The sequence below is a fragment of the Zingiber officinale genome, chromosome 2A (genome assembly GCF_018446385.1).
Source record: "Zingiber officinale cultivar Zhangliang chromosome 2A, Zo_v1.1, whole genome shotgun sequence".
In the NCBI taxonomy this organism is placed as follows: Eukaryota; Viridiplantae; Streptophyta; class Magnoliopsida; order Zingiberales; family Zingiberaceae; genus Zingiber; species Zingiber officinale.
The window spans coordinates 3,229,158-3,254,138 of record NC_055988.1 but is presented as its reverse complement, the minus strand read 5'-3'; the positions used below and the strand labels follow the sequence as shown (position 1 = coordinate 3,254,138).

General features: G+C 35.0%; 3 protein-coding genes across 3 annotated transcripts; all 3 read left to right on the top strand.

Annotated features, from left to right (window-relative positions):
• Positions 1-2,451: 2,451 nt before the first annotated feature.
• Positions 2,452-18,933, top strand: LOC122040553 (DDT domain-containing protein PTM-like). The gene is made up of 12 exons (XM_042599907.1): positions 2,452-3,824; positions 3,918-4,520; positions 6,564-7,671; positions 7,791-8,094; positions 8,187-8,311; positions 8,409-8,875; positions 11,028-11,056; positions 11,380-11,877; positions 12,222-13,627; positions 15,536-16,980; positions 18,120-18,468; positions 18,575-18,933. Exons 1-9 carry the CDS (start codon positions 2,641-2,643, stop codon positions 13,229-13,231), a joined length of 5,328 nt encoding a protein of 1,775 aa, XP_042455841.1. The 5' UTR covers positions 2,452-2,640; the 3' UTR covers positions 13,232-13,627; positions 15,536-16,980; positions 18,120-18,468; positions 18,575-18,933.
• On the top strand, positions 18,141-18,738 carry LOC122040387 (protein EARLY RESPONSIVE TO DEHYDRATION 15-like). The gene is made up of 2 exons (XM_042599702.1): positions 18,141-18,468; positions 18,575-18,738. Exons 1-2 carry the CDS (start codon positions 18,141-18,143, stop codon positions 18,736-18,738), a joined length of 492 nt encoding a protein of 163 aa, XP_042455636.1.
• A 1,543-nt stretch (positions 18,934-20,476) lies between the features above and the next one.
• On the top strand, positions 20,477-24,040 carry LOC122040552 (50S ribosomal protein L19-1, chloroplastic-like). The gene is made up of 5 exons (XM_042599906.1): positions 20,477-20,709; positions 21,609-21,827; positions 22,031-22,117; positions 22,183-22,316; positions 23,685-24,040. Exons 1-5 carry the CDS (start codon positions 20,569-20,571, stop codon positions 23,785-23,787), a joined length of 684 nt encoding a protein of 227 aa, XP_042455840.1. The 5' UTR covers positions 20,477-20,568; the 3' UTR covers positions 23,788-24,040.
• The last annotated feature ends 941 nt before the right edge of the window (positions 24,041-24,981 follow it).

Sequence of the window (24,981 nt, the reverse complement as noted above, 5' to 3'; positions counted from 1 at the left end):
CGGTTGAGCAGGTCCGAGCGGAGCCAGAGATAACCCAGCCATAGGCTTGGGTTTCCGACGCCAAGGCGGGAGGACTGAATGACCGAGCGGGTGTCTGCCCGGCTGGAACCGAAAGGCCGAGCGGGTGGTCCGTTCGGCCAGGATAAGGGCGAGGATACAAAGGTTAGCCGAGCGGCCTATTCGTTCGGCTCAGGATATGGGATGTCAGCAAGGGCAAGTCTGATGATTATGTCGTACACAAGATTTCACGATAAAGGATTTTGCCGTCACATCATGGAGAGGTTGATACAGTAGCGGTATGGCCTTATGGATGCCCTTCTGACAGACCCATACCTGGGCATGGTCGAAAGCAGGTGATTGCTTTGATTGGCGCACCTAGGCTCCCTCGAGAGGTCTATATAAGGTCTCCATTTCTTCACCGGAGGTACGAGGGTCTTCATCCTGCAGCCACTTTCTTCATCTATTCCCTCGCCTGACTTGATCGTCGGAGGGCCGTCGCCGGGACACCCCCCCGGCTCGGTTTTGTTGCAGGTTGGCCGGAGCACTCGAGGATCCAGCAGGGAGCGCCACATCCCCAGCGTTCGTTGACCCCTGGTTCGGACAGGATCATATATATATATATATATATATATATATATTCTTTTTTCTTTGTTATTAGGCTTGATATGAAGAGATATCAGATCCAACGTAGGCATGATATCTCTTCATATCAGGCCCAATGTGAGCCTGATATAGGGAGATATCAAGCCTAATAATAGAAAAAAAGGAAAAAAAAAGAAAAAAAAAAGATTTATATATTAGACTTGATATGATTCTAATGTTATCGAAAAATCAATTAAACTCTAAACGTTGTGGGTCTGATATCCTATGTTATGCATGCACTCATGGAAAAAAAAGAGGAAAGAGAAGAGCAAAGAGGAAAAATTAGATTAGTTGCATGTATAGGAGAAAGTAAATAGAAAAGAGAGTGAGAAATGATAGTAAAAAGAAAAAAAGTCAAATTTGTCAAAAGGACAAAATAAGAAATCCATTTAAAATGGTGCGTTCTTTGATAAATGTCAAAATAACATAAGTTTTTTGGTAAATTTAGGGGTCGTTTGGTTTAGGGGAATATGAGTAGGGAATGAGAATGAGAATCATTGATTGCCATTGTTAGTGTTTGTATTATAGGAATATGAATACAAATAAGGGAATGAATCCTTGAAATTGGGTAATAACTAATTCCCGTGTACCACTTCTTTAATGAGCCATTACCCTATTTTCATCAATCAAAATATTTCCTTATTCCAAAAATACCCTTGATCTAAAACTAAAATTTTTTCTCTTAATATCAAATATCAAAATATATTTATTTATTTTTCTTCCATATCACTTCTCTCTTCTTGTTCTCTCTCATCATTTTATCACACACTTTCTCTCTCCTTAATCTCTCCCAGCACACTCTCTTTTATTTTTTTTCTTATTACACTCTCTCTCATCATACTTTATCTTTTCTCAATCTCTTCCATCGCACTCTCCTCCTTTTTTTTTTTCTCATCATACTTTCTCTCTCCTCAATCTCTCCCATCACACTCTATTTTCTCTTTTTTTTTTTCTCATACTTTCTCTTTCCTCAATCTCTCTTGTCACACTCTCTCCTTTTTTTACTCAACACATTTTTTCTCTCATCATATTTTCTCTCTCCTCAATCTCTTCCATCACACTCACTGTTATCTTTTTTTCTCATCGCACTTTCTCTCTCATCATACTTTATCTGTCACCATACTTTCTCTCTCCTCAATCTCTCTCATCACACTTTCTCTCCTTATTTTCTCTCATTACATTTTCTCTCTCTTCATCCTTTTCCATCATACTTTCTCTCACATCATATTTTCTCTCTCATCATGCTCTCTCCTATCAACTATCTTTTCTCATTTTCTTTCGTCATACTTTTTCTCTCTTCATTATTTCTCATCATATTTTCTCTTTCATCGTACTTTTTCTTTCATCATATTTTTCTCTCACATTTATCTTTCTCTCACATCTAATTTTTTCTCTTATTTTCCTTTAAGGGTAAAAATTTTTTTTTTAATTTATTCCGATAGAAGATATGCAATTAACCAAACATTACTTTTAAGAGTGATATCCATGCTCATTCCCATTCCCATTCCCATTCCCATTTCATAATATAATGATTCCTATTCCAATTTCTATTTCTAGGAAAGAATCAAACACCCCCTTAAATCTCTACGCGCGCCCTTTGTGAAATTGCAGAAGAAATTGTATTTCAAATAAATAGCGGACAACAACTTGACTCAATTTAGTAAACTGAGCAAAGAGGACTCGAGTATCTCCGACGTTACCATCCACGATCCATCCTGTCCGTTCGTTTGTCGCGGATCGCATCGGCATCGTCCAATTCGTCTGTCGAAATGGGATATTTACCTTTCGATTTTTGTTTTTGCCAGTTCTGTTCCCTCCCAGCTTTTCCCCCAAATCGACCGGAGGAGGCGGACGATCCGTCGGAGCTGGAAGTCCCTTCTTCCTTCGCTGCCTCCTCCTTCCGCTTCCACTTCCGACGAACCGCGGCTTCGTTTGCTTCTGCTGTGTTTGCTCGGAGGGGATTGTGAAGGCGGATCGGAAAACCCTAGTTCAAGCGTGATGGAACTGGTGGGGAGGGCCGTGAAGAAGAGATTTCCTGGGTTTGGGACCTTCTCCGGCTTTGTGGAATCGTATGATCCGGATGCGGGCTATTTCAGAGTGCTGTACGAGGACGGAGACTCCGAGGAGTTGGAATTCCAGGAGATCGCTTCGATGCTGATGGAAATGGGCGAGGATGCGTCCCCGCCGGAGTTTCAGGTTTGGAGGGGCAAGGGAAGGCCGCCGAAGAAGCATAGGCCGAGCGAGATGGAGTTCGCTGCTTGTGAGGACGTTGATCTTGGGAGCGGCAGAGTTGTGGATTCTGGTTTTATTGGGGAAGATGGGAAATTGGATGAACCGAATGGGATTTTGGCGGGGATTGGAGAAGAATATATTAATTCAGAATGCAATCGTAGCTGCTCTCCGTTGATGGAAAATTGTTTCCCAAAAACTACTGAAGAAATTTTCAGGAACGGTGATGGTGTAATGGAGGGAATTAGTAGTAATGGATGCTCTGAGAGATTTGCAGGGACTCCCATAATAATGAATCTGAAGGCTGATATTGGTCGTGCTGAGGAGTATGGCTTAGGAGTCGGGAGATTTTCAGAGCACGCCAAAGAGAATTCTGTGGGAAAAGGAGATGAAGTTACAGAAGTTGAGGTATATGAGTTCGAAAATTGTGAAATTTATGATGTTTCTACTCAAACTCAGGGGTGCGACCATGAAAATCTGGAAACCAAACAAAATGACACTAAAAAGAGGCGAAGACTATCTGGAAAAGTTTACTGTCCACAAGATGTACCTTTAAGAAGGAGTGCTCGCAGAGTGGTTGCTACAGCAGTATCTCAACCATATCCTTCTCATAGCTACATGTCGAAGAGTGAATCAAGATTTCAAAATTGCAACGAGAATGATTTTGACAATGCCCCTGAGGATTCCAAGCCTGAATTGCCACCATCTTCTAGTGATTTGGATTTCCACGGACTGCCTGTTATCGACTTGTTTTCCATTTACACTTTTTTGAGGTCCTTCAGCAGGGTATTATTCTTGAGCCCATTCAGCCTAGAAATGTTTGTGTCAAGTTTACGGTGCAACTTTGCCAATCCTTTGATTGACCACATACATTTTTCAATCTTACAAACCTTGAAGCAACATTTGGAGTTACTTTCTGAAGAAGGATCTCAGCTGGCTGCTGATTGCCTAAGGTACATTTTATAAATTCACTTAAAACTTGTACAAATAATTCAAATGTGTAAGTGAATTATTTTTTGTTTTTGTAACTTCTGTTTTTTTTACAGGAGTCTTAATTGGGACCTTTTGGACTTAGTTACTTGGCCTGTATATCTTGCTGGTTATTTACTGATTCATGGTTCAAAAATTAAATCTTCAGCCAAAATGGCACATTCAAATGTCTCGACTGCAGAATATTACACCCTGGAAGCTACTACAAAGCTTGAGATGCTTCACTTTTTGTGTGATAGTGTCGTGGAAGCTGAAGGCATGAGATCAGAACTTGACATTAGGATGAATGAGTGTGCAGTTACTTCAAATGTCCATAACAACATTGATAGGAGTAGGAATGACTTGACTATAACTAGTGCAGATGGACCTTTGGCTCCGGAGGTGACTGAAGAGACTGCTGATGGAAATAGTGATGAATGTTGCCTCTGTGGTATGGATGGTAGCTTGATATGCTGTGATGGCTGTCCTGCTGCATTTCATTCTAGATGTGTTGGAGTTGTTAAAGATCTTTTGCCCGAAGGTGATTGGTACTGTCCTGAGTGCTTGTTGGAAAAACATGATGGATTAACAAAGTTGTCAAAGTCTTCCCAAGGAGCTGAAGTTTTGAGTACTGATCCGCATGGGCGTGTATATTTTAGCTGCTGTGGCTATCTATTGGTGTATGTTTATACAAGTTCAAATATTTTTCCAGATGCACTTTTTTTACTTATTTGTCCTCTTTATTCTTTCCTTAAACTGTTTTATAATGCATTCATACCATACATGTGGTACTAATTATGATCCTTGCTATGCTTGTCTATTTCCCAACCTTAGTTTTTAGTTTAATTCTTATTAATCTAATATTGAATAAATTAATTCTCCTTGAATGTAGTAAAAGAACCAGGATTACTTTTTCTCAAGATTGTTTTGTGCTATATTACTCAGACTTAGATACTAGTGTTTAACATGAATGTAGGTTCAAGTGTCCGACATGACTATTTCCATAGTTTTCTATGCTTGATCAATGAGGACATTGAGTGTCCATGTGGAATGTCAATGAAGGAGTGTCTGTATATGACATAGGTATGTAATGGACGAAGAGTCCATGTATCAGAGGTTTTGTGGAGGCTTGTTTCGGGATAACAAAATAAGTTGTGTCAAATTGTTTGGGATGCAATCAATCAGAAGATAATATAATTAAAACCTGTAGAAATCATTTAGAAACACGAAAACATAATATAGGCATGTAACAATTTTTTTGTAATGCTGAAAGATCTTTCTGATTTTTGTGGAAACAAATAATTTTATGCACAAATATATTTCAGTTCTTTACAAAAAGGATTTCACACAGATGATAAAAGTATTACTAAAATTGCACATTGATAATTTTGTTGACTCAATAATTTAACACTTGTTACATTCCTTGGTGCAAGCTGATCAAATTTATTGGTAAAATCAATAATAATAATCATATCACAATCTGTTCCGTTCCTGAGTCCCAGATGATGAAACTTTACTTGGTTGAATCAATTTTGATAATCATACCTTTATCACTTTCCTTGGTCTGAATGATGAAACTTTGCGTGGTCAAGATCAATTATGATAATCACACAACCCACCTGATCAAAGCTGATGTACAAACTTAATCTGGAAAGGTCAAAGCACCACGTTGTTAGTTGCTTCAATGATTTGATTTTAGATGATTTCCACCAGTATCTAAATATACTGAGAAATCTATTAAATTCTTTTGGTTGTCTTAGATTGTCTCAATTTTGATCAGACAAGTCACGCTACCATCACCTAACTTTTATGAATTATTTACTACTTTTTCTAAGATTAAGTCCCGAGTTCCTTGTTTGAGGTACTTCATATCTCTCATTAGCAGAGAAACACATATAAGCTAGATTTGCCTCATTTTTCATAGTGTATAACTATGTTAAACTATATCCACGTTTGCTTCAAGGATTTGCGCAATGTTATGAAAAATTCCAATTAGTACAAAAGACATGCTGTCATGTTCAAAATACATGCATGTAATCAATTTGAAGAAGTGTTTTAATATGTTAATACTTAATATATCATGCTTCATTAGTAGAATTATAAATATCATCACCTTATTATTGTTTTCATTACTTATAACTTTTGGTGTCTTTCCTCGTATAACATTCAGATGCTTCTGTAGTGCTGATAAATAAATATTGCAATATCATGCACTAGCATACCTAATTTTAAGAGTTACTTTTCTGCCCACTGCTTAGGTGAAGACCTTTTTGGCATAAATATGCCTAACATAGAAATTCTAATAGTCTTAACATGATTCTTGGTCCTTAGTTAAGCACATGATATTAATTAGGTTATACTTGCATATTGGCATTATGGATGGCTTTACCTATATATATATATATATATATTGTGCCCAACGCATTATCAATTTTTGGCTATGCTATTCTTTGAAACTAAAGTGGATTGCAAACACATCATTTTAGTGCCTAGTACAAAAAGCATATGGGAATAGTGGATATATTCTTTTTGACACCATATTAGCTACAGAGTGACAATACTTTTGTAATTGTTTGTCTTTTTGCAGTTACTTTAATTCTCTCTCTCTCTAAAATTCGCGGACAGTGTTTTTTGAGAAATCTTATCTACCTACAATAGCTCTTATGTACAATCAAATTATTAATGATCAACAACCCTAAATTTTTTCTCTGGTGGATCTGCAGAACTGATTCATGTGACTATGTTTCTTCATCTGTGTTTTACAATAAGGATGATCTAGACAGTGTTATCAGGGTTTTGAAATCATATCATTCTTATTCTATAATATTAAATGCAATATCTGCACACTGGGGAAATTCTCTTGATTCCTGTGATTCAGTTAGCCGGTTGTGCAGTGGAACGAGCAAAAGGAACATGTCTTTGGATACTGAATTGCCCTCCAAGGACTTATCATCTTCATTTCAGAATGTTGCCAATACCAATAATGTTGAAAAGAATTCAAAGGATAATTGTTCTACTGACCATAGTGGACTGAATAACACAACCATATCAGATTTGAGCCAGACACATTTGTTAAGCTTAGATCATGTAATTGGTTCATCACATCCTTTCACATCCTCACAAGCTGAAGAACAGTTGATTTATATGGCGAACCATTCTCAGTTTACTCAGCAGGCGATTGCTGATTGTTCTTTGGATCCCAATTATACTATAAATGAAGCTTTACGTGTTAAATCTGCAGTTATGAATGTTGAGAATAGAAGGTGTCTTTCAATTGGTGATCAAAATATTTATTCCTTCGTAACTGAGCAAAGGAAAGCTGGGCCGTGCCAGCTGGAGTCTGATCCTGGTGGCTATATTAACTATTATATTTTTGGACGAGTAGCTTCATCAGTTGCTAAAGATTTGTCATGTAAATCAACTGAGAGCAACAATAAGGAAATTAAAAAATCGGAAGATGACCTTGTGTTGCTGCAGCTAAAGGCAATTTCAAAAAGATATCTAACATATAGTTATTATAATTTCCTCAAACTGTCTGATGTTCAAAAGGAGAAGTGTGGTTGGTGCCATTCTTGCAAAACATCTACCAATAATGATTGTGTATTTGTGGTTAATGACAGGCATCTTGTGATTTCAAAAGAACATACTGTACATCTTCATAATGAAAAGAAAAGTCACATTTGCTCTGCCATTGATGATATTTTGTCAATAGAATTTCGTTTGAATGGCCTATTATCTGGTATGTGGGAGAACCCGCAGTACAGTAGGTCTTGGCGCAAGGCGGTTATGGAGACATCTAATGTGGTATCACTGAGACATATGCTCCTCATAGTAAGTAATGATTGAGATGTATACTATTACTGCCAACCTCCTTAAGATGGTTCTAATAATCTGTTATTTTCCTTTATTATTCTTACTTGAGAAATAGTTATATCAGCTATGATTTGCAGTTAGAATCAAATCTGCGGCGTGTTGCAATGTTATCAGATTGGACAAAACCAGTTGATTCTGCTCATACATTGGGTTCATCATCTCACATCTTCATGGGTTCAATGGACGTACCATCAAATACTGGTGGTAGTAGAAAGCATGGGAAAAAAGCTAACTCAGGCGCTGAGTTAACTATCTCCCAAGCTGATGCCCCGTCATATACCCCCTCACATATATGTTGGTGGCGTGGTGGGCGACTTTCCCGCCAAGTGTTCCATTGGAAAATATTGCCACAATCACTGACTTCCAAGGGTGGTCGGCAAGGTTAACTTGTCCTTAGGTGTTCGTATACTTGGAAGCCTGTTTTGATAGTTGGACTGAGAATTGATATCGTCATGTTAATTGCATTTTGTCAGGTGGATGCAAAAAGATATCACATGTTTTTTATCCCGATGGATCAGAGTTTGCTAGGAGAAGCAAATTCGTTGTATGGCGAGCTGCAGTTGAGATGTCAAAAACAGTTGCTCATCTGACTTTTCTGGTAATAGTTACAGTTTGAATGCCAGTAATTATAAATAGTTTTTTCCAATCATTAGTTTGTATTTTACAATTATCTTATTGGCTTCAACTTCTTTCAGATCAAGGAACTCGATTCAAATATTAGGTGGTTGGAACTTTTGAAGAGTCCACCATTTCCTCAATTGGCTAAAGAATCCAAGAGTTTAGCAAGATTGTTCAAGAAGGTTATAATTCGTAGAAAGGCTATGGATGTCACCAATGTTAAATATCTACTTGATTTTGGTAAAAGAGAGAACTTACCTCCTACTGTTACCAGAAATGGGATCCTTCATAAAGATCCCTCTAGTGAAAGGAAAAAATTTTGGCTGAGTGAGAACCATGTTCCCCTGTATCTTATTAAGGATTTTGAATTGAAGAAATTAGCCCGATCAATGAAAAAAACAGGTGCTAAGTTGCCTTCAGTTAAAGTAGGAGATTTCAGTGCAAAGAGATTAGAAAGATCAGGGAATCTTTCCTACCTACTCTCCAGAGCAGAAATATTAGAGGGAAAGATCTGTGGTTATTGTAACAAAAATGTGATAATGAGGTATGCATTCTTGGCCATTTTGCTGCACTAGTTGTAACTTCTGCTAGTTAATTATTTATGAAGTTGATTTTCAACTTTCTGAGTTGAAAGTTTATTTTACAACATTATACAGCAAAGTAAGTATTCACTAGTGTGTGTGTGTGTTTGTTTCTTTGCACTCATAAGCGAATAAGGTGGGAGTCAGATCCCAATGTGTTGTTTGCTATCAAGTATTCAAAGTTTTACCTCCCTATTCAATTTTTACATTTTGCTGAAAGACTCAATTATGCATACTTGCTGTGTGGTACTAATTTTTAGAGTTGTTTGTAATGAAATGAGTGATTGAGCTTATAGTTCCATCCATGAGGTAATTTCTGAACATCATCTTTGCTAAAAGGCACATAGTGAGTTTATTTTAATCTTAAAGAAATTATTATAAAATAAAACAGTGCCTGAAAATTTTTATCCAACCACAAAATGCTTGTTTATTTGTGATGAAATAAAAAAAATGATATCAAAATATACTGTTTATATGATGGAATCGACATAACTTTGACATGTGATTCTCTCTATCTAAAATGTTTTATCATCTTGAAAGTTGAATCCTGCATGAGGTTCCTTAAGACCTTAGTGATGATGGAGTTTCTTTCAACTCTCCTGAATTTTACTGTTTACAAATTGCTATTAGCTAATGTACTAGAGCCATGGGAATTTCAAAGATCGAGACTATTCAATTTATGGAAATTGCCTGTAGAATAGGACCAACATTTGAAATTGAAACATAAAGGATTCTAATTTTAATTGGACTATGTATCAATATGGGCAAGGAAATCATACTCATTCCTAGAAAGCAATCAACAAAATTCTATTACAGTTTTCGGGACCTGTGTTTGACTTAAAAATCAGTTGTATTTTCAAATCATTAAACCGATGTTATGAGGGTTTACTTGTTAGTTATGTCTCATGCATATTGTTAGTTTTTTTTTCCATTTACACTTTTCTTCAGTGAAGCCGATTACTAGGTCAGGTTCCATTTATTAGGACAGAAGGTACTGTATTAGGAGAGAGGGTACCATGTATGGATCTTAGTTTTTAATGAACTTGGTAACAAAGCAAAGTTTGAATCAAACAAGGAGCATTGGATTAGTATAACTCTGTCAGACTAACGTGGAGGAGGCATGATATTTCATTTTTAAAGAAAAGTTACTATACGATCTCTCCTTTGTGGTTTAGGATAGCCAAGCAAGACATGCTGGAGGACAGTATTGATAATCATTTTATCATGCCTGAAGGAGTCTGGATATGAAATTGAAACTTGGTTTCAGATCAGTCAGAAAGGAAGCTCTATATTATGTATTATTCGAACAAAACACCAGACTTACTATGGAGTATGGGACACTATTATCATTCTTGGGTCAGGAATTTTTAGTTAATTGGTTGGTGGGTTAGCTTTTGCTTGTACAGCACTGAATAACTTGTCATTTGTGTGCCTTCCAGTTGACAGTTATTACTTACGAAGACATTAGTATATCTAGGATGCCACCCGTTGTTGCAGAATCCTGTAAAGAAATGCCATCTGCTGAGCTGTCTATAAGAGTTGACTAAGAGAAGTAGAAGGTTCCATGAGTTAGCAAACTTTGGTTTATGTAACATTAAGTGATTAACTATATAGCGACAACATCTCAAGAAAACATTTAGTGTTTGAGTCAGTAAACTGAAATATTTTAATATTGTAACCCAAAGCAACAAAGTCTCTTCTAAGAGTGTAATAACGTTGAAGAAGATATTGAACATTATTCTTGCTCACGCTAGTTGCTTTCAACATAGATTGTATAAGATAATGTACAAATTGGAGGTTATGAACTGAGGGTAAGCTTTAATATCAATTGTAAAATACTGAGGAAACATAAGATTGGTGATATTGCTGGATCACTCTAGTGTATTAGTGAAATGGAGCAAATTATATCTAAAGTATAAACAACTGGATACCTATTTTACATTCAAATTTTGTTTCTACTACGGTTTACTGTGTTCAGTGTACCAGAAGATTTATATACTCTAAATTTGTTTGAAGAACCATTTGTTTTTGCTCTTTTTTTATTGCTTATTTTCATTTTATTTTTTTGGTTGCTTATGTTATAATTTGTGTTTTTTTTTTTTGCATATTTCACAGGGAAGCCATAAAGTGCCAGTTGTGTGATGGTATGCACTACTATACACTTATACGTATTTTCTTTTTGCCAACTTATTATTCCTGTACTGTTTCATCGTTTAACTTTGGACATGATATTTCCATATTATCTAAAGTTAATGCAATACACGGGTTATGTATATGTTTTCACGTGTTTATATTTCAGATCTTAACCACATAAGTTTATATGGTTAAGATCTGAAATATAAGTTATGTGAAAGTTATGCGAAAGTAATTGACTACACTATTTAATAAGTTTTTTTGTTGTGCATTGATAGCAGACGAGTCTTTCAAATCCTTTCATGAAAACTAAATATGAAGTACCATCTTGCAGGTTATTTTCACAAAAAGCATGTCAGAGTGTCCAAAGGTGCTATACCTGTGGAATACATTTGCTATAGATGTAAGGATAAAAAATCCATGAAGGCTAATGTTAAGAAGAGGAAAATAGTGTCACGTGAGAAGGAAAAGGGTTCTGGTAGTGATTCAAAGGTGTTGCCAAAGAAAAGAAGACGTGTCTTGGTAAAAACTAAAAAGAAGCCTAAGTTGAAAAAGAAACAAAAACTAGTTGTGATCAGACAAGCTAATTCAAGAATAGTCAATATTAGCAATCCTCGTAAGAGAAAAAGAACAACTATGCATTATTCCTTCTGGTTAAATGGCCTGCAATGGGCAAGGAAATCAGTAGTTGAACGTGCAAAGAATTTCAGAAAAGCAAATGTTATGCTCCCATCGCAAAGGTTGTTCAGAAGTTCTAAGAGACCAGTGTGTTGCCTATGTTTGAAAGAATACGATTCAGAACTTATATATGTCTGTTGTGACAATTGTAAAGGTAAGTTTGCCTTTATATACTATCAATTTTCTTTCCATCTTCTCATGACTTGTTTCTTATCATCTTCATAGTTAAAGATATGCCATTGCTTTTCCACAATTTTTGTTCAATTCTGTTGGTAAAAACTGAAAAAAATTCTCCAAAAATTCAACTTTGTTCTAAACATTAAATATGGCTTGATGATGATGATGATTATGATGTCACTTTGTTCTAATTGAGTAATGGCAATCATAGATCATATACCTCAATGATTGACTACCAGAGACACTATCTTCAAGCTTCCTTCTTTCATTAGCACATGAAGTTACCTTTTCTGTTTGCTTAATTCTTACTGTTATGTGCAGATTGGTTTCATGGAGATGTCTATGGCCTTGCCCTGGAAGAAATCAATAATCTAATTGGATTTAAGTGCCACAAATGCCGCAAAAGGAGCATTCCAGTGTGCCCATTTTCAAGTCACACAGGAAATGAGATTTCACCTTCTAGGGAGTTCACTATGTTAGAGGTTGTTGCTAATGTGGAACAAGACATGAAAGAAATGCTTAATAGTGAAAAATCTGAAAATTCATCTGTATCTGATGGCAAAGACTGTCTGGATCTGCAAAATGATGGTTCCTCATGTGTTATACTGGAGGTTCCAATTGCATATGAAAGTGAATGTCCAGGAAGAAATATTTTAGATTATCCATTTTCAAATCTTCCAGTCAATGAGTTTCAATTGTCTGGTCAATTGAAAATCATAGCTACTACTACATATGTGGAACAAGACCATGGAGATAGGCTGCATAATGAAACATTTGACAGTTCAAGTCCAGCTGTTCACAATGAGGAGCATTTGGATGAAGAGAACAATTGTTCTGCCTCAACCCCAGCCAGGGCTGAGGACACATTTACTTTAGAAACTACATGCAAAGATCTGTGTTCATCTTCGACCCTCACAGTTGATGAGATTCAGTTCTGTGGGGAATTCACCCTCACAGAGACTGATAATAACATGGGGGAAAACTCTGAAAAGAAACTTCAAAGTGAAACTTTAGAACATTGTTCACAATTGGTTTGCAGTGAGAATTATTTGGATCAGAATAAAAATGACTCTACATTTGGTAGAGATGAGGCATCATATACTCCAAGGACTGAACCAGAAAATGGTCCTTGTACCCATCCAATGGAAGGGAAAGCTGTGTCTTGCAAAATTGACAATGATTTGCACATTGTAATGACCTCGCAGGAAATGGAGAGCTCGAATGAAATGGTTATAGTCAAGGAGTTGCTGGTTTCTGATCCCCTAGATCATCCAGAGTCACAAAAAGTTCTATCTGGAAAGGAAGTTGGTGTTAAAAATGCAAAAAGTTAACCATTTATTATATTTCTTAATCATATTGGAAGATTCATGTTTTTATTCTCTTGCAGCACTTCATTATTAGATTATTACATTTTGTGGAAGTTTGGAAAAAGTTTGGTCAGGATTTTTACAGTCAGCAGCCTTGGACTTCCCTGCCAAATTTCTCATTTTTACCTATTTCTTAATGACTGTATCAACAACTAATTGCATAGCATAGCATATCATGTTTTTTTAGCAATGATGATCAGAAAATGCTGAATCATATTTCAGATCTAATAGTAGACATTCAGAACTAGATGGCTTATCTTTCCCTCTGTATTGTAAACGTGCTGAACTCTAAGCACTTATCTGGTGTCTGCTGCTATTTGGTCAGGCAGTGATCCTCACCGAAGAGTTATGATTTATAAGGTATGGGCAACTTTTCTTATGCAAGTATTGTCAAATATGATTATAATTTTTTCTTCTAGTTTCCTATGAGGTAAAAAGTTAATTTTTCAAATGCTAAGTTCATATGATGCTTCTGGCTTATTAGTTTTACTAACAATGAATACTATGCCTCTTAGATATTTATGACAAATCATTCTAGTGACCTGTAAATATTTCTTTTGACTAAGAAGTGACTAGACCTGATATGTCAAGAATACTAAAATTTTCTTGTTCCTGAAACACTATTTGAGTTTGTATGCCTAAGTCTGTTTTTCTTGTTATTCATGCGCCATGTAAGTTTAGAAAGAGATATCTTTTTAGATTGCATCTTAAGAATTCTAAGAATAAAATTCTAGTTGTTTTGAGGTGTATCCAAAAGAATTATCTTATATTATTTAATTTCAAGGAGGATGGATGAAGAAAACCCAACAAAAGAAAATGTTGAGTTGAATGCTCAAACTACTTGGAAAGTTAATTAAAATTGCTTTGGTTCTTGAGTTATTATATATAATCATCTTTTATGGTAAATAACATAATATTGAGATTTTAAGGACAATAAGTAAATCTCCTAGTTTAGTAAACTTCTTTAGGTTTACATGGGAAAAGACCTCTTGACATGGGAAATTACCTTCGGATGCCTAACTGCAGGAGATAACAAGTCGGTGGCCTTGTCGTTTGGTAAGTTGAATTTTACATGGGAAAGGGCTTCTTGACATGGGAAATTACCTTCGGATGCCTAACTGCATGAGATATCAAGTTGGTGACCTTGTCGTTTGGTAAGTTGAATAAATTGAAAGTAAGTAAAACTAAGTATTTATATGGCCTAGGTACTCATATAGTTAGTACACAGCTTGTGTTGGGTTGAATTATATAGATAATAATTCTTTTTGATGTTTGGTTGATGGGAGAACTAAAAATTAGAAAATTTAATTATTTTTTCTTTTTCTATTGCTTTCGTATATTTCTTGTTTCTAAACCGAAAATAAAAGAATTCTAATAAAATATATTTCATTAGTTTTTTTAATGCCAAAACATATTGTATGATTTTCTAGGCAATAATTTTCCACTTAAATCATGTTCTAGCATTTGGAGGCGGTTGTTCCTGATACTAGCAAGATATATATATATGACATAATAAAAGACTGGCTAGGTAAATATTTTGGATAGGTGTATAAATTTTTACTTGTTTGGACAGTGCTGGCAATCCATTCTAGGGCTGTGGTTATCATCTCAAATGTCGTGTCCTCATCTTATGCTACATTGCCCAACTCTGGACTGTTGTTTTGTTGCCTACATTGCCTATTTTCTCTACTTTTCAAGGTCAAACCATCCCACTCCTTGGTTAATTACTTTCATTAATATCTTTTACTTCTTTTGTCATTTTTGGTTATGATTTTCATTTGTGGCATACCCATACGAGTTTATTATCCAACGTGTAGTGCTTGTATAAACACGAACCACAAACTGTAGGGGGGAGCTTTTGGTTCATAAATCTAACTTAGAACTTTAGAAACTTCAAAAACACATCAAAGAAGAGATAGTGATGACTAAGAAAGATGATTTTGTAGTATTGAATTATGATTTGGCGAAGAAGATAAGATTACGAGCTTGCAAAATGTAAGAGAACGGAATTGAACTGAGCAGACTTTTTCCATTTTGTAGTTTTTGGTAGATTTTTTTTTTTTTTTGTTATTTTCTCCACAAGACTTGTTGGATTGTTGTTTCTTGTTCACCATTCATTGCAAATTTAAATTAATCTATGCCTGGATCATTCAGCGTTACTCTGTTTCATTTTCTATTTTTAATCTCTTTATTGCAAACACATGAAGGATAGGGTTAGGTTTTGCGAGAAATTAAGCTCGTCTTATTTTCATTCCTTTGTTTATACAGATCACCAACACAAACAGCATCAAAGATGACCTATTCCCAGTGCGAAATAAACACTTATTATATAGTTGCTCTTCGTTATGCATGCATCAAATCATTAGATGTTATTTTTTTTTTAGTTCAAGTGCGCACAACCTTATTAATTCACCAAGCGAATGCTTATTGAAATGTGAATTATTTTTAAATTTTTTCCGGATTAGATTAAGCAATTTGTTTTATATTTTCAATTAGTTCTAATAGATAAGCACTTTTCCCCTCACTCCTTGCTGCACCATTTTGTTAACATTTTTTTAATGCAGAATCCAAAGAATTGCCTTACAATGTGATGATGGATTAATTTTGAAAGTTTTTTTTTTTATCGATCATTAAAGTAAATTAAAAAATATTTATGAAGATTTATTCAAGCGGTCAATTTTGTTAGATTTATCCTCTTACCAGAGGAATTTTTTTTTATTACAGTTGAGATTTGAATCTCGTCTGATTAACCGTTTGGAGAGCTGAATGAGGCACCAACGTCTCGGGGCAACCCTTATCTATTTTGAATATATTTAAATACCCCTATTTTATCATCTGGATGAAAATGTCATTTAAATTAAAATTAATGGCGTCATAGTCTCATCACTTTATGAACTTTACTTGATTGTTGTTTAAACACCATGAGGCTAAAGCCTTCTAATAATTGTCTTCTCCACGGGTCTCTCGACGTGGACATCAGCCACAGGTGGGTGTCTAAAAGGGCAGCATGCCAAGTAAATTCTGTCGATTCTTTTGAAATAATGTCTTTGTCAGAATTATTAACTTTCGATGACAACGACTACCCTAAGCTTTACTTTTATGAGTGCCTAACATTTAACTTTTATTATTAGATAAGGATAAGATTCGACTGACGATTTCAACAGCTCTGTCAAAATGAAATCACTACGAGTTTAAATAAGCCATTTTGTTGGGAAGAAACTTAGAACGATAGCTTCTCATGTCGTATGATTCTTTGAGGGAGTAATTATATAAAATGATAAATTTATTAATAATATAAATATTAATTTTTAATTTTAGACCTTAAACAAAAAACTAGAAGTAAAAAAAAAATATCAAATTTTTACTTACTTTTGAGTAAAAATTATAAAACCTAAAGCAGAAATTGATATTCATAAAAATTAAAATCTCCATCTAACCCTCCCTAAATTGTCTTATGTGTTGCTTAGTTTATACCAAGTAGCTACAGCCCAAGCGACAGCATTCAGGTTCATAATTTTGGGGAAAATGGGTTAGGGCGACAGGAGAATCAGACCACGTGGTTGGTGGTGCCGCCTAGGTTCCTGCTCCTCCTTGCCACAGCCTCGAGTAGTCCGAAGCGATGGCTCGGACGGAAAACCAACCCCTTTACTTCTCCTTTAAAACCCCAACCCAGTCGCAAATCCCTTTGCAGTTCGTCGAAGATATTTCCGTAGGTAATCAGTAGTCCAGTACATGCTTTCTGTTTGGATAGATCCAGTTTTTGATCTACGATAAGCTAATTGGGAGTCCGATCTCTTCTGGCGTGAAGGATCTGCCCAAAATCTGATCTTGATGACTCTTTCCTTTTTTTCTTCTAGTTTTATATGGCAGATCTTGCTTGTTATCTTGTTTTGGCATGGCCGATTTGTGTTCTTCTTTTACTTTCTTTGTGATTTACAATTTGGGTCTGGATGCCTTAAGATTCTTGCCTGTTAATCTCTTGGAATTTTCACTAGAGTGATCTGCGTATTAAAGAAGGGGAACCGTTTAGTTTCATCGGAGTTTGCTTAGTTTACAAAGAGATCAGCGCCCGAACTGATCGCTGACTTTTTTCTTGTAGGGCAACCTGATGTCCCTAGAGCAGCAACTTGCGCATTTGATTATTTGCGTTGTACGATAGACTTTAGCTTATGATCTTTATGGATCTTGTCGTTTTGTTTTGTCTTGACTCGAAAAAATTGAGATCTGGAACTTTGGCAATCTCGTTTCTTAAAGTTAGGGCTTTTTCATACTTGGGCATTGTTCTAAGTTCTTTAATTTTGTTGGCCTAGAGATTTTTAGGAAATAGTAAAAGCAATCGATTCCCTCTCTTTTATCCTATTCTTTTTGGTTCTGACCTGTAGCCTGATGTGAGATACTGAGATTTGCTTCTTGGTGGTAGTTTGACTTGTGGAACCCATAGATCTCTGGAGCTATTTGCAGAATTTTTGAAATATTTTTGACATTGGTTAGCTTTGCTATGTTTGTCTGATATTTCGATGCTCTTGTCAATTGATGTTATTAGATTGATTTACATCTTTTCAGTATGCATGTAACTAGTGCAAGTGTTCTTTTGTTCATTCCATGTGTTTTGCAATCCTGTCAAATTGTTCACATCATTCAGATCAGCTTCATTGATAAATCCTGATTGGTGTTTGTTAAGAAACAGAAGAAAAATGCAGGGGATCACTGATCAACTCTTTCAAGTATTGAAATCAGTAGATGAGAACTATAATCTCGACTGCAGAATTTGAATTTCACAATTGAAGCATGTAGACCTTTATAGTTCCTAGTCATAAAACATTCTGATTCCACTTCTTTATCTTTCTTTCAGAAAAGATAGAATATGAGTACTATGGCTGTGTCTCGTGGAGTGGTAGGAAGGTCGTCGTTGAATCCGAATGCCCCACTCTTTGTTCCGATGCTGTTTCAGCAGGTTGAAGATTTCTCCCCCGAATGGTGGGAGTTGGTGCAGACGACTCCATGGTTCCGTGATCACTGGTTCCATCAGTACCAGGAGCAAGAGATGTTTGACGGCGAGGACTCATTCGACTTTGGGTTGACTGAACTTCCCGAGGTGCTCGATATAGATTTGGATGGAGCCGGTTTCAGTGAACATGTTGAGATGGACAAGACTATTTCTGGAGCTACAAAGAAGCACGATAAGCACCTGTTCCCCAAAGGTGGTTATTCTCAATGTTGCTAGTTTCACACACCTTCCAAATTGTGTCTTTCATTCAAAGATTTGATGTGGTTATTCTAATTTCTCCATATTTGGTTATTGGACAGAGTTTGAGACTGATACCTTGAAGGCATTAATGTTGAACCTGAGCTCCAAATCTCCGAAAAACGGTGCGAGGCCTCTGTCGGTTCTGGACAAGCACCGCGAAAAGCCGGTGCAGTGCGTGAGCCCAAAGTTTGGCCCTCGCCGCATCATTCACCAGCCTCGCTGAGACTTGCTTTTTCTGGCGGAGTGTTGTCGAAGTGCTTGCTGTTGTACACAACTGTATGGATGTTGTTGCTGTTGTAGACTGTGTTGTATGGCTTTGTTCCATCTTTTGTGCTTGCTTAGTGTATCACCAAGAAAACCACGAAATGTAGGACTGTAAAAAGACATGTGCAATGTGAATGTTAAGTTTCAGGATTTAGTGGTTTTAGTCATACTTGAATGCTGATTTTGTGTTATAACTGTCCAAATAAGAAATAACATGCGAAACTTCTCATCTTGCTGTTTGATTTATGTTCCTCTGGAGCTGGTAATATATCAAGGGCAAAAATAGTGACTCAAATTTTACAAATCAGGCATCTCTTTTAAAGGAATTAAAAAAGCCCTCCTTCAAAATTTTTATTTCAAAAATATCTCTCGATCATCAGATAGTTATAACAAGTATAGAAGTTGTCGAATAGTTACTGAATGTATATAAGTTGTTGCTGCTAAACAAATCGAGTTAAATTTACAAGTATAGAAGCTGTCGAATAGTTACTGAATGTATATAAGTTGTTGCTGCTAAACAAATCGAGTTAAATTTTGAGCTGTTCAATCTTATTTAATATGATAACCGAGTCAAATCTAAAATAAACTAAATCTTTGAAATGGTTATTTAAATTTAACTTGATTTAATTTTTATGTGTTTAATTTTCAATTTAAGTTTGACTTGAGCTTGATTTATTTAGATGTTATGAAGCACTTTGATTATTTGAAACTTTTTTCGTTTTGATTGATTATTGAGCTTCATAATTTAAACTTGTTTGTTAATTTTAAAATTTTTTATTTATTTATTTAGCATGTTGATAAGAGTTTTATTAATAAATATAATTCATAAATATTGTTTACGAATATTATTCATGAATATTATTTATAAATATTGTTCACGATTGTTAACGAACTGAATACATATTGTGTTTAAGACTTATTTGTTTAGTTTAACGAGTTGTTTAAATTTGTTTATTTAATTTATCCTGTGTGTATTGAATGAATATAAACAAGTTCTTATCAAATCGAATACCAAATTTATTCATGAACGTTCAGTTCATTTACAGCTTTAATTATAATGTGTTTAAGGTTAATTTAGGGTATATGAACACTATTATATTAAAATGTTATTTATCAACTTAATTAAAATTATTTAAACTCATCCTAAATACATTATAGTAGTTACTAAGTAACTTATATATATTGTAATAGTTATTCGATAATTTCTATATAATATAAATTTTAAATTCTAAATTCATCCTAAACATATTGTAACACTTATTCCAATGCAACTACTAGTAGTTATTTATAGAAGTATTTTTGAAATAAAATTATTGAAGGAACGATCATTTGATCTTCTGATCTTGTTTAACTCGGGTTTCATCCAACTGATCTTGAAGTAGATGACTTTCTTAGTGTGCGGATAAATTTAGAACATAGTCGATTTGGTCATAAGTTGATTTTTCGGATATTCATCTCATGTCTTATTTGAATTTTTTATTTTATCTTTAGGGCAAAAATTAAAATAACATAATTTTTTTTATTGAAATTGTTAAAAAATATTTTTTTTATTTATTATCAAAATAGTGTTTCATTCCACTCATAATTCTTTTCTTTCTCTATTGGTAGACTTGCTTGCTCGGGTAAAGGGCAAAATACGGTCCCTTGATTTGCACATCAAGATTCGTGCTCGGGACCCTGATACAAAACCCTATTACAAACCTAACCTCTCCCTCTCCCTGCTTTGCTCTGATTCCGGCGGCCTCTACTACGTAGCAGCCGAAGGGAAGGCGAGTGGATCGAAGAGAAGATGCTGGGTGGAGTTTCGAGGAGATGGCTCTCATCTGCAGTGCGATCTGCCGGTGCTCTGCACTGCCGGGCGTCCCTTGCCTCGCCCTACGCTTCCACCTCATCTGCCACAGCGGCACCGAACGTAGTCCTCCATCCGGCGGTGAGAATTTTTTTTTTTTTTTTGTCTTTGTCCGAATCTCTGTGCATGACATGGCAGGACGCGTGCCGTAGTCGCTTGGAGTGCCATTCGATGGAAGGAGAACCGATGGAAGCTAGCTGCTTGATGAATGTCTGTGATTCGGGATATCGTCGCCGGATGAATCTCTGTTTAAGTGATTTCCAGCTCTTCTACGTAGTGCCGACAGTGAGGTTGTTCGTGGGAATTCAAACCTATGTTTAAGTCTCATCTGAACCATGAATTGGACCTTTAAAACGTAGTTTACTTCGTGAACACAACGAACAAGATCAAGAAGTAGAAAAGCCAATAACTTTCTTCTCCATTGATCATATATCTCTTAGGGATCAGCGAGTGGGATATGCTGCAACAAGTATCTAGATGCCAGCATTAGAATTGGAAATTGGCCGGATTATTTGAGAGGTACAATAAGAATGCATTGGATACATCTTTAAAACAATTGGAAAAATGCACTAAGGCGACAGACACAGGGTGCAGATGTTGTTTTCACTTTCACACCTAAAGATTTAAATCAAGAGGGAAGAAAGAAAGCTTTTGTTACATTTGTATCTTTAAATCATGGAGAAATGTCGTCATATCACCTGTTAGTCTTTTAAGTTGTTTCTAGATGAGCTGTTTTTTTTTTTGTTGTTTACTTTCACCTTAACGTTTAAAACACTATTCTTCTTCTGGGTTTGACATTTCTCTTCAGTTAAGGATTTCAAATATATGATATATATTTATTCAATTTTTTATACACAGAGTAGATTAGTGATTGCACTATACTATTAGGACAAAATGGTATTAAATTCTTTTTTTAAAATAGTTTATCATGGGATTTTATATTTAAATTTTAAAAGTTAATATTTGCTATCTTACCTTAGGAGAAAAAGCTGAAGTTGCACAATGAGTTGCTGAAATCTCATAATGGGGTATTCAGGCCTTGCAATGCTGGTGATAATTATTTCCTAAGGTACATGAGTACCACTGGCCAACCTGAGGTATCTGACACGGAAGAGAGCTCTATTGAATCCCCAGTAGCTGAGCATCCTCCGCGGATCAAATTCAAAAGGCCTGACAAAACTGCTAAGTACATTATGAATGTAAGCACAGGGGAGTTTATGAAGTGGTGCCTTATCTTTGATAATTATATCTTGCATGATAGGAACATGGATTGCTCATTTTTTGATCGCTCTGATAAGTGATATGACAAATTGTTTCTATTGTGGATTTGTAGTTTGACTCAAAGTGGTCTTGTTATAACTAATCATTTGTGTGTACTGTTTATGGTTTCTGATGCATGCAGATTTTAGACAAAGAAGAAGTGGGCAAAGTGCAAGCTGAGAGAGAGATTCCTGACATAAGACCTGGATATATTATCCAGCTAAAAGTGGTATGGCAAATTTATTTGTTTATTGTTGTTGTTGTTGTTGTTGTTGTGATCCTTGATATCAACAGGAAGTGCCTGAAAACAAACGTAGGACTTCAAGTATAAAAGGCATTGTGATAGCAAGGCGAAATGCAGGTCTTAATACAACATTCAGATTGCGGAGAATGGTAGCTGGTGTCGGGATTGAATCTGTTTACCCTTTGTAAGTTAATGCTTCAACTAAGTTCTCTGTTTTCTATGTTTTAGTTAGGTTTTGAATGTTATATTTATTTTGTAAATTATTCAAGTTCGCTTTATAGAATGGCCACTGGAGTCTGTGGAATGAATGCCAGTAATTGATGGTTCATCAAGTGCAATTTTTCTTTAGGTAGTAACATAGGTTCCCTCCAATGTGAGGAGTATCAATGTTTGCATCCTTATATGTGTAAAGCGAAGGTGGTTTCTTGAATCACACTTAAATTACCTTGGTTCTAAATGAACATCCTTATGATGGCGGTCTAATCTAAGCACTTCCTATCAAAGTTTTTTTTTTTTTAAAAAACATGTGAAAAATTTGTAAAATAATTTCCTCTATTCCATTAGTCCGGAAGAAAAAAACAAATACAGGATTTTATAAAAAGAATGGATTGGACAAATGGTTTGAGATTGCTTAGCAGGGATGCAACATCCACATTAAAAAGAATATCTCTTATTCACAAGTGAGATGCAATGATTTTAGGTAAGAGAAGGTAGGGTTTATATACCAAATCATCAGAATTAGATGTGGTAATGAAGAAAGTTTTATTGGGGAAGTAAATTGCACTTAGATTCAGGTACACATAAAACAGATTTCAGTTCCAAGTTATACATAAAATAAATTCCTTGATCCATAATCATTGATGTAGACAACATGTACTAATGAGACTTTGATTTATATCGCATGGTTTGAACTGAGTTATTATAGCCACATAATATGTTATATGATCTGAAGTCCTTTTATCTGCTATTCCAACAATGTTCATTCATCTTTTGAGACAATGAATACTTCAAAAGTGCAATAGAAGAGTTCAGTTGGGAGATAAGAAGCATCTGATCCTTAGGCTTTTGATTTTAACTCAAAAGCCCATCAAGAAACTCCAGTTGTTCATTAGGAAGCTGTTCTTGTTTATGCCTTTCTCCTCTTTATTTTCAACTTCAGATTCGTTGCTGAACCATATATTTTATAGCAAGTTTCCATAGTATGATAGGGTTTATTACAGTGGTCACTCCATTATTTTTAGGGATCCTCCTTTCTCTTAGAGTTAGCAATCACAAAACTAGATCAGGAATCCACTGGAGGGCTAAGTTCAATTGAACCTTTTGTTAGAAAAGAGAAATTTGAATCTACTAAATTGCTTTCCTACTGCTTGGACCAGCTACTTGGATCAAGTTAACTGCTTTTACAAGCCCTACACCAAGGTGATTGCATATTTTAAAACAACATATTTCTTGCCTGCTCATTCTTGTGAGATGCTAACTGTCAATTGCCCATTGAAACTTTATTTTTCTTTCTTCGCTAATCTACATCCTCATGTTCCCTCCTTCGGTACAGGTACTCACCAAATATTAAGGAGATCAAAGTGCTGGACAAGAAGAGAGTGAGGAGGGCAAAACTTTATTACCTCAGGGAAAGAATGAATCCATTCAAGCCATGATATCTTACACTTCGCCGGTCATTTCAATTTCGCTACAAAGAAGTCTTCCTGGCCTGTGCATTGCAGGGTTCATGCACCACTTTCATGGAGGTTTCAAGTTCAGGTGCCACTTTAAGGAGGTTTCTTTCATTGAAGTCTGTAATTTTATGTTTTGGGCTCGATCAATGGTGACAAACTGCAGTATATTCCACTCATGCCAAATTAAACTTTTTGTCCTTGAAATTTTCATCTTTAAGTCGATAAAGATAAACAACTTTTTGGGGTTATTAAATGTGAGGAAAACACTCATTTAGTTATGGTATTTTTTAATTTTACGTCGTTTTAAAATTTTTAATGGTGTTGTTTTTAAAAATTTAGTATTAAGATGGTGTTATTTTTTAAATATAGTATTAGTAATTGATGGAGGAGTAAAATGAAAAATCAGTGGGTTTTTGATAAATTTAAAAATTAGGTGTGTTTTTTAAGAATTTCATAAGCGTCTTTTATCTAATTTTTTTTATAGATTTATATATATATATATATATATATATATATATTTCATTTTTAGTATTTTTTTAAAATTTAAATTTTGACTTAGTATCCACATCAGTTATCCTATCTAAAGATTTTATCCTAAATTTTGGATAGGATAACTAAAAATTCTTTGTATTAGTTATCTTATTTAATTCTTAAAGTTAGATTTGATAAATAATAATTCTCTAAATTTAGGGAATGAAATTTCTATCCTAAAAATAAAATAATATTTCTTTTTAATCTTTTTACTTCCACTCAATTTTTTCTTCCACTTATTTCATAAATATAATAATAAAAAATAGAAGACAGAGAAGAAAATAATAAAAAAAATTAAGGATGATGAAAATTTTAAGATATTTGATGTAGTGTGTAGTGAGAAATGATTATCTAAATTTAATAAAGTGGATCATTTATCTTAAATTTTAGATATAATAATAGAAAAATTATTATATCTAAAATTTATCTTAAATTTTAGATATAATAATAGAAAAATTGATATGAATATTCTAAAAATCGAGTCTTTGAAATCTAAAAATTAGGTGTAAAATTTTTAGATAGATTTATTTATATATTATTTCATTTTTAGCATTTTTTTATTTTTTAAATTAAATTATGACCTGATAGGGATCAGCGTGAGTGAAACGGGCATGAATAGCGTCACGCCAGACACGGCAGTTAAAC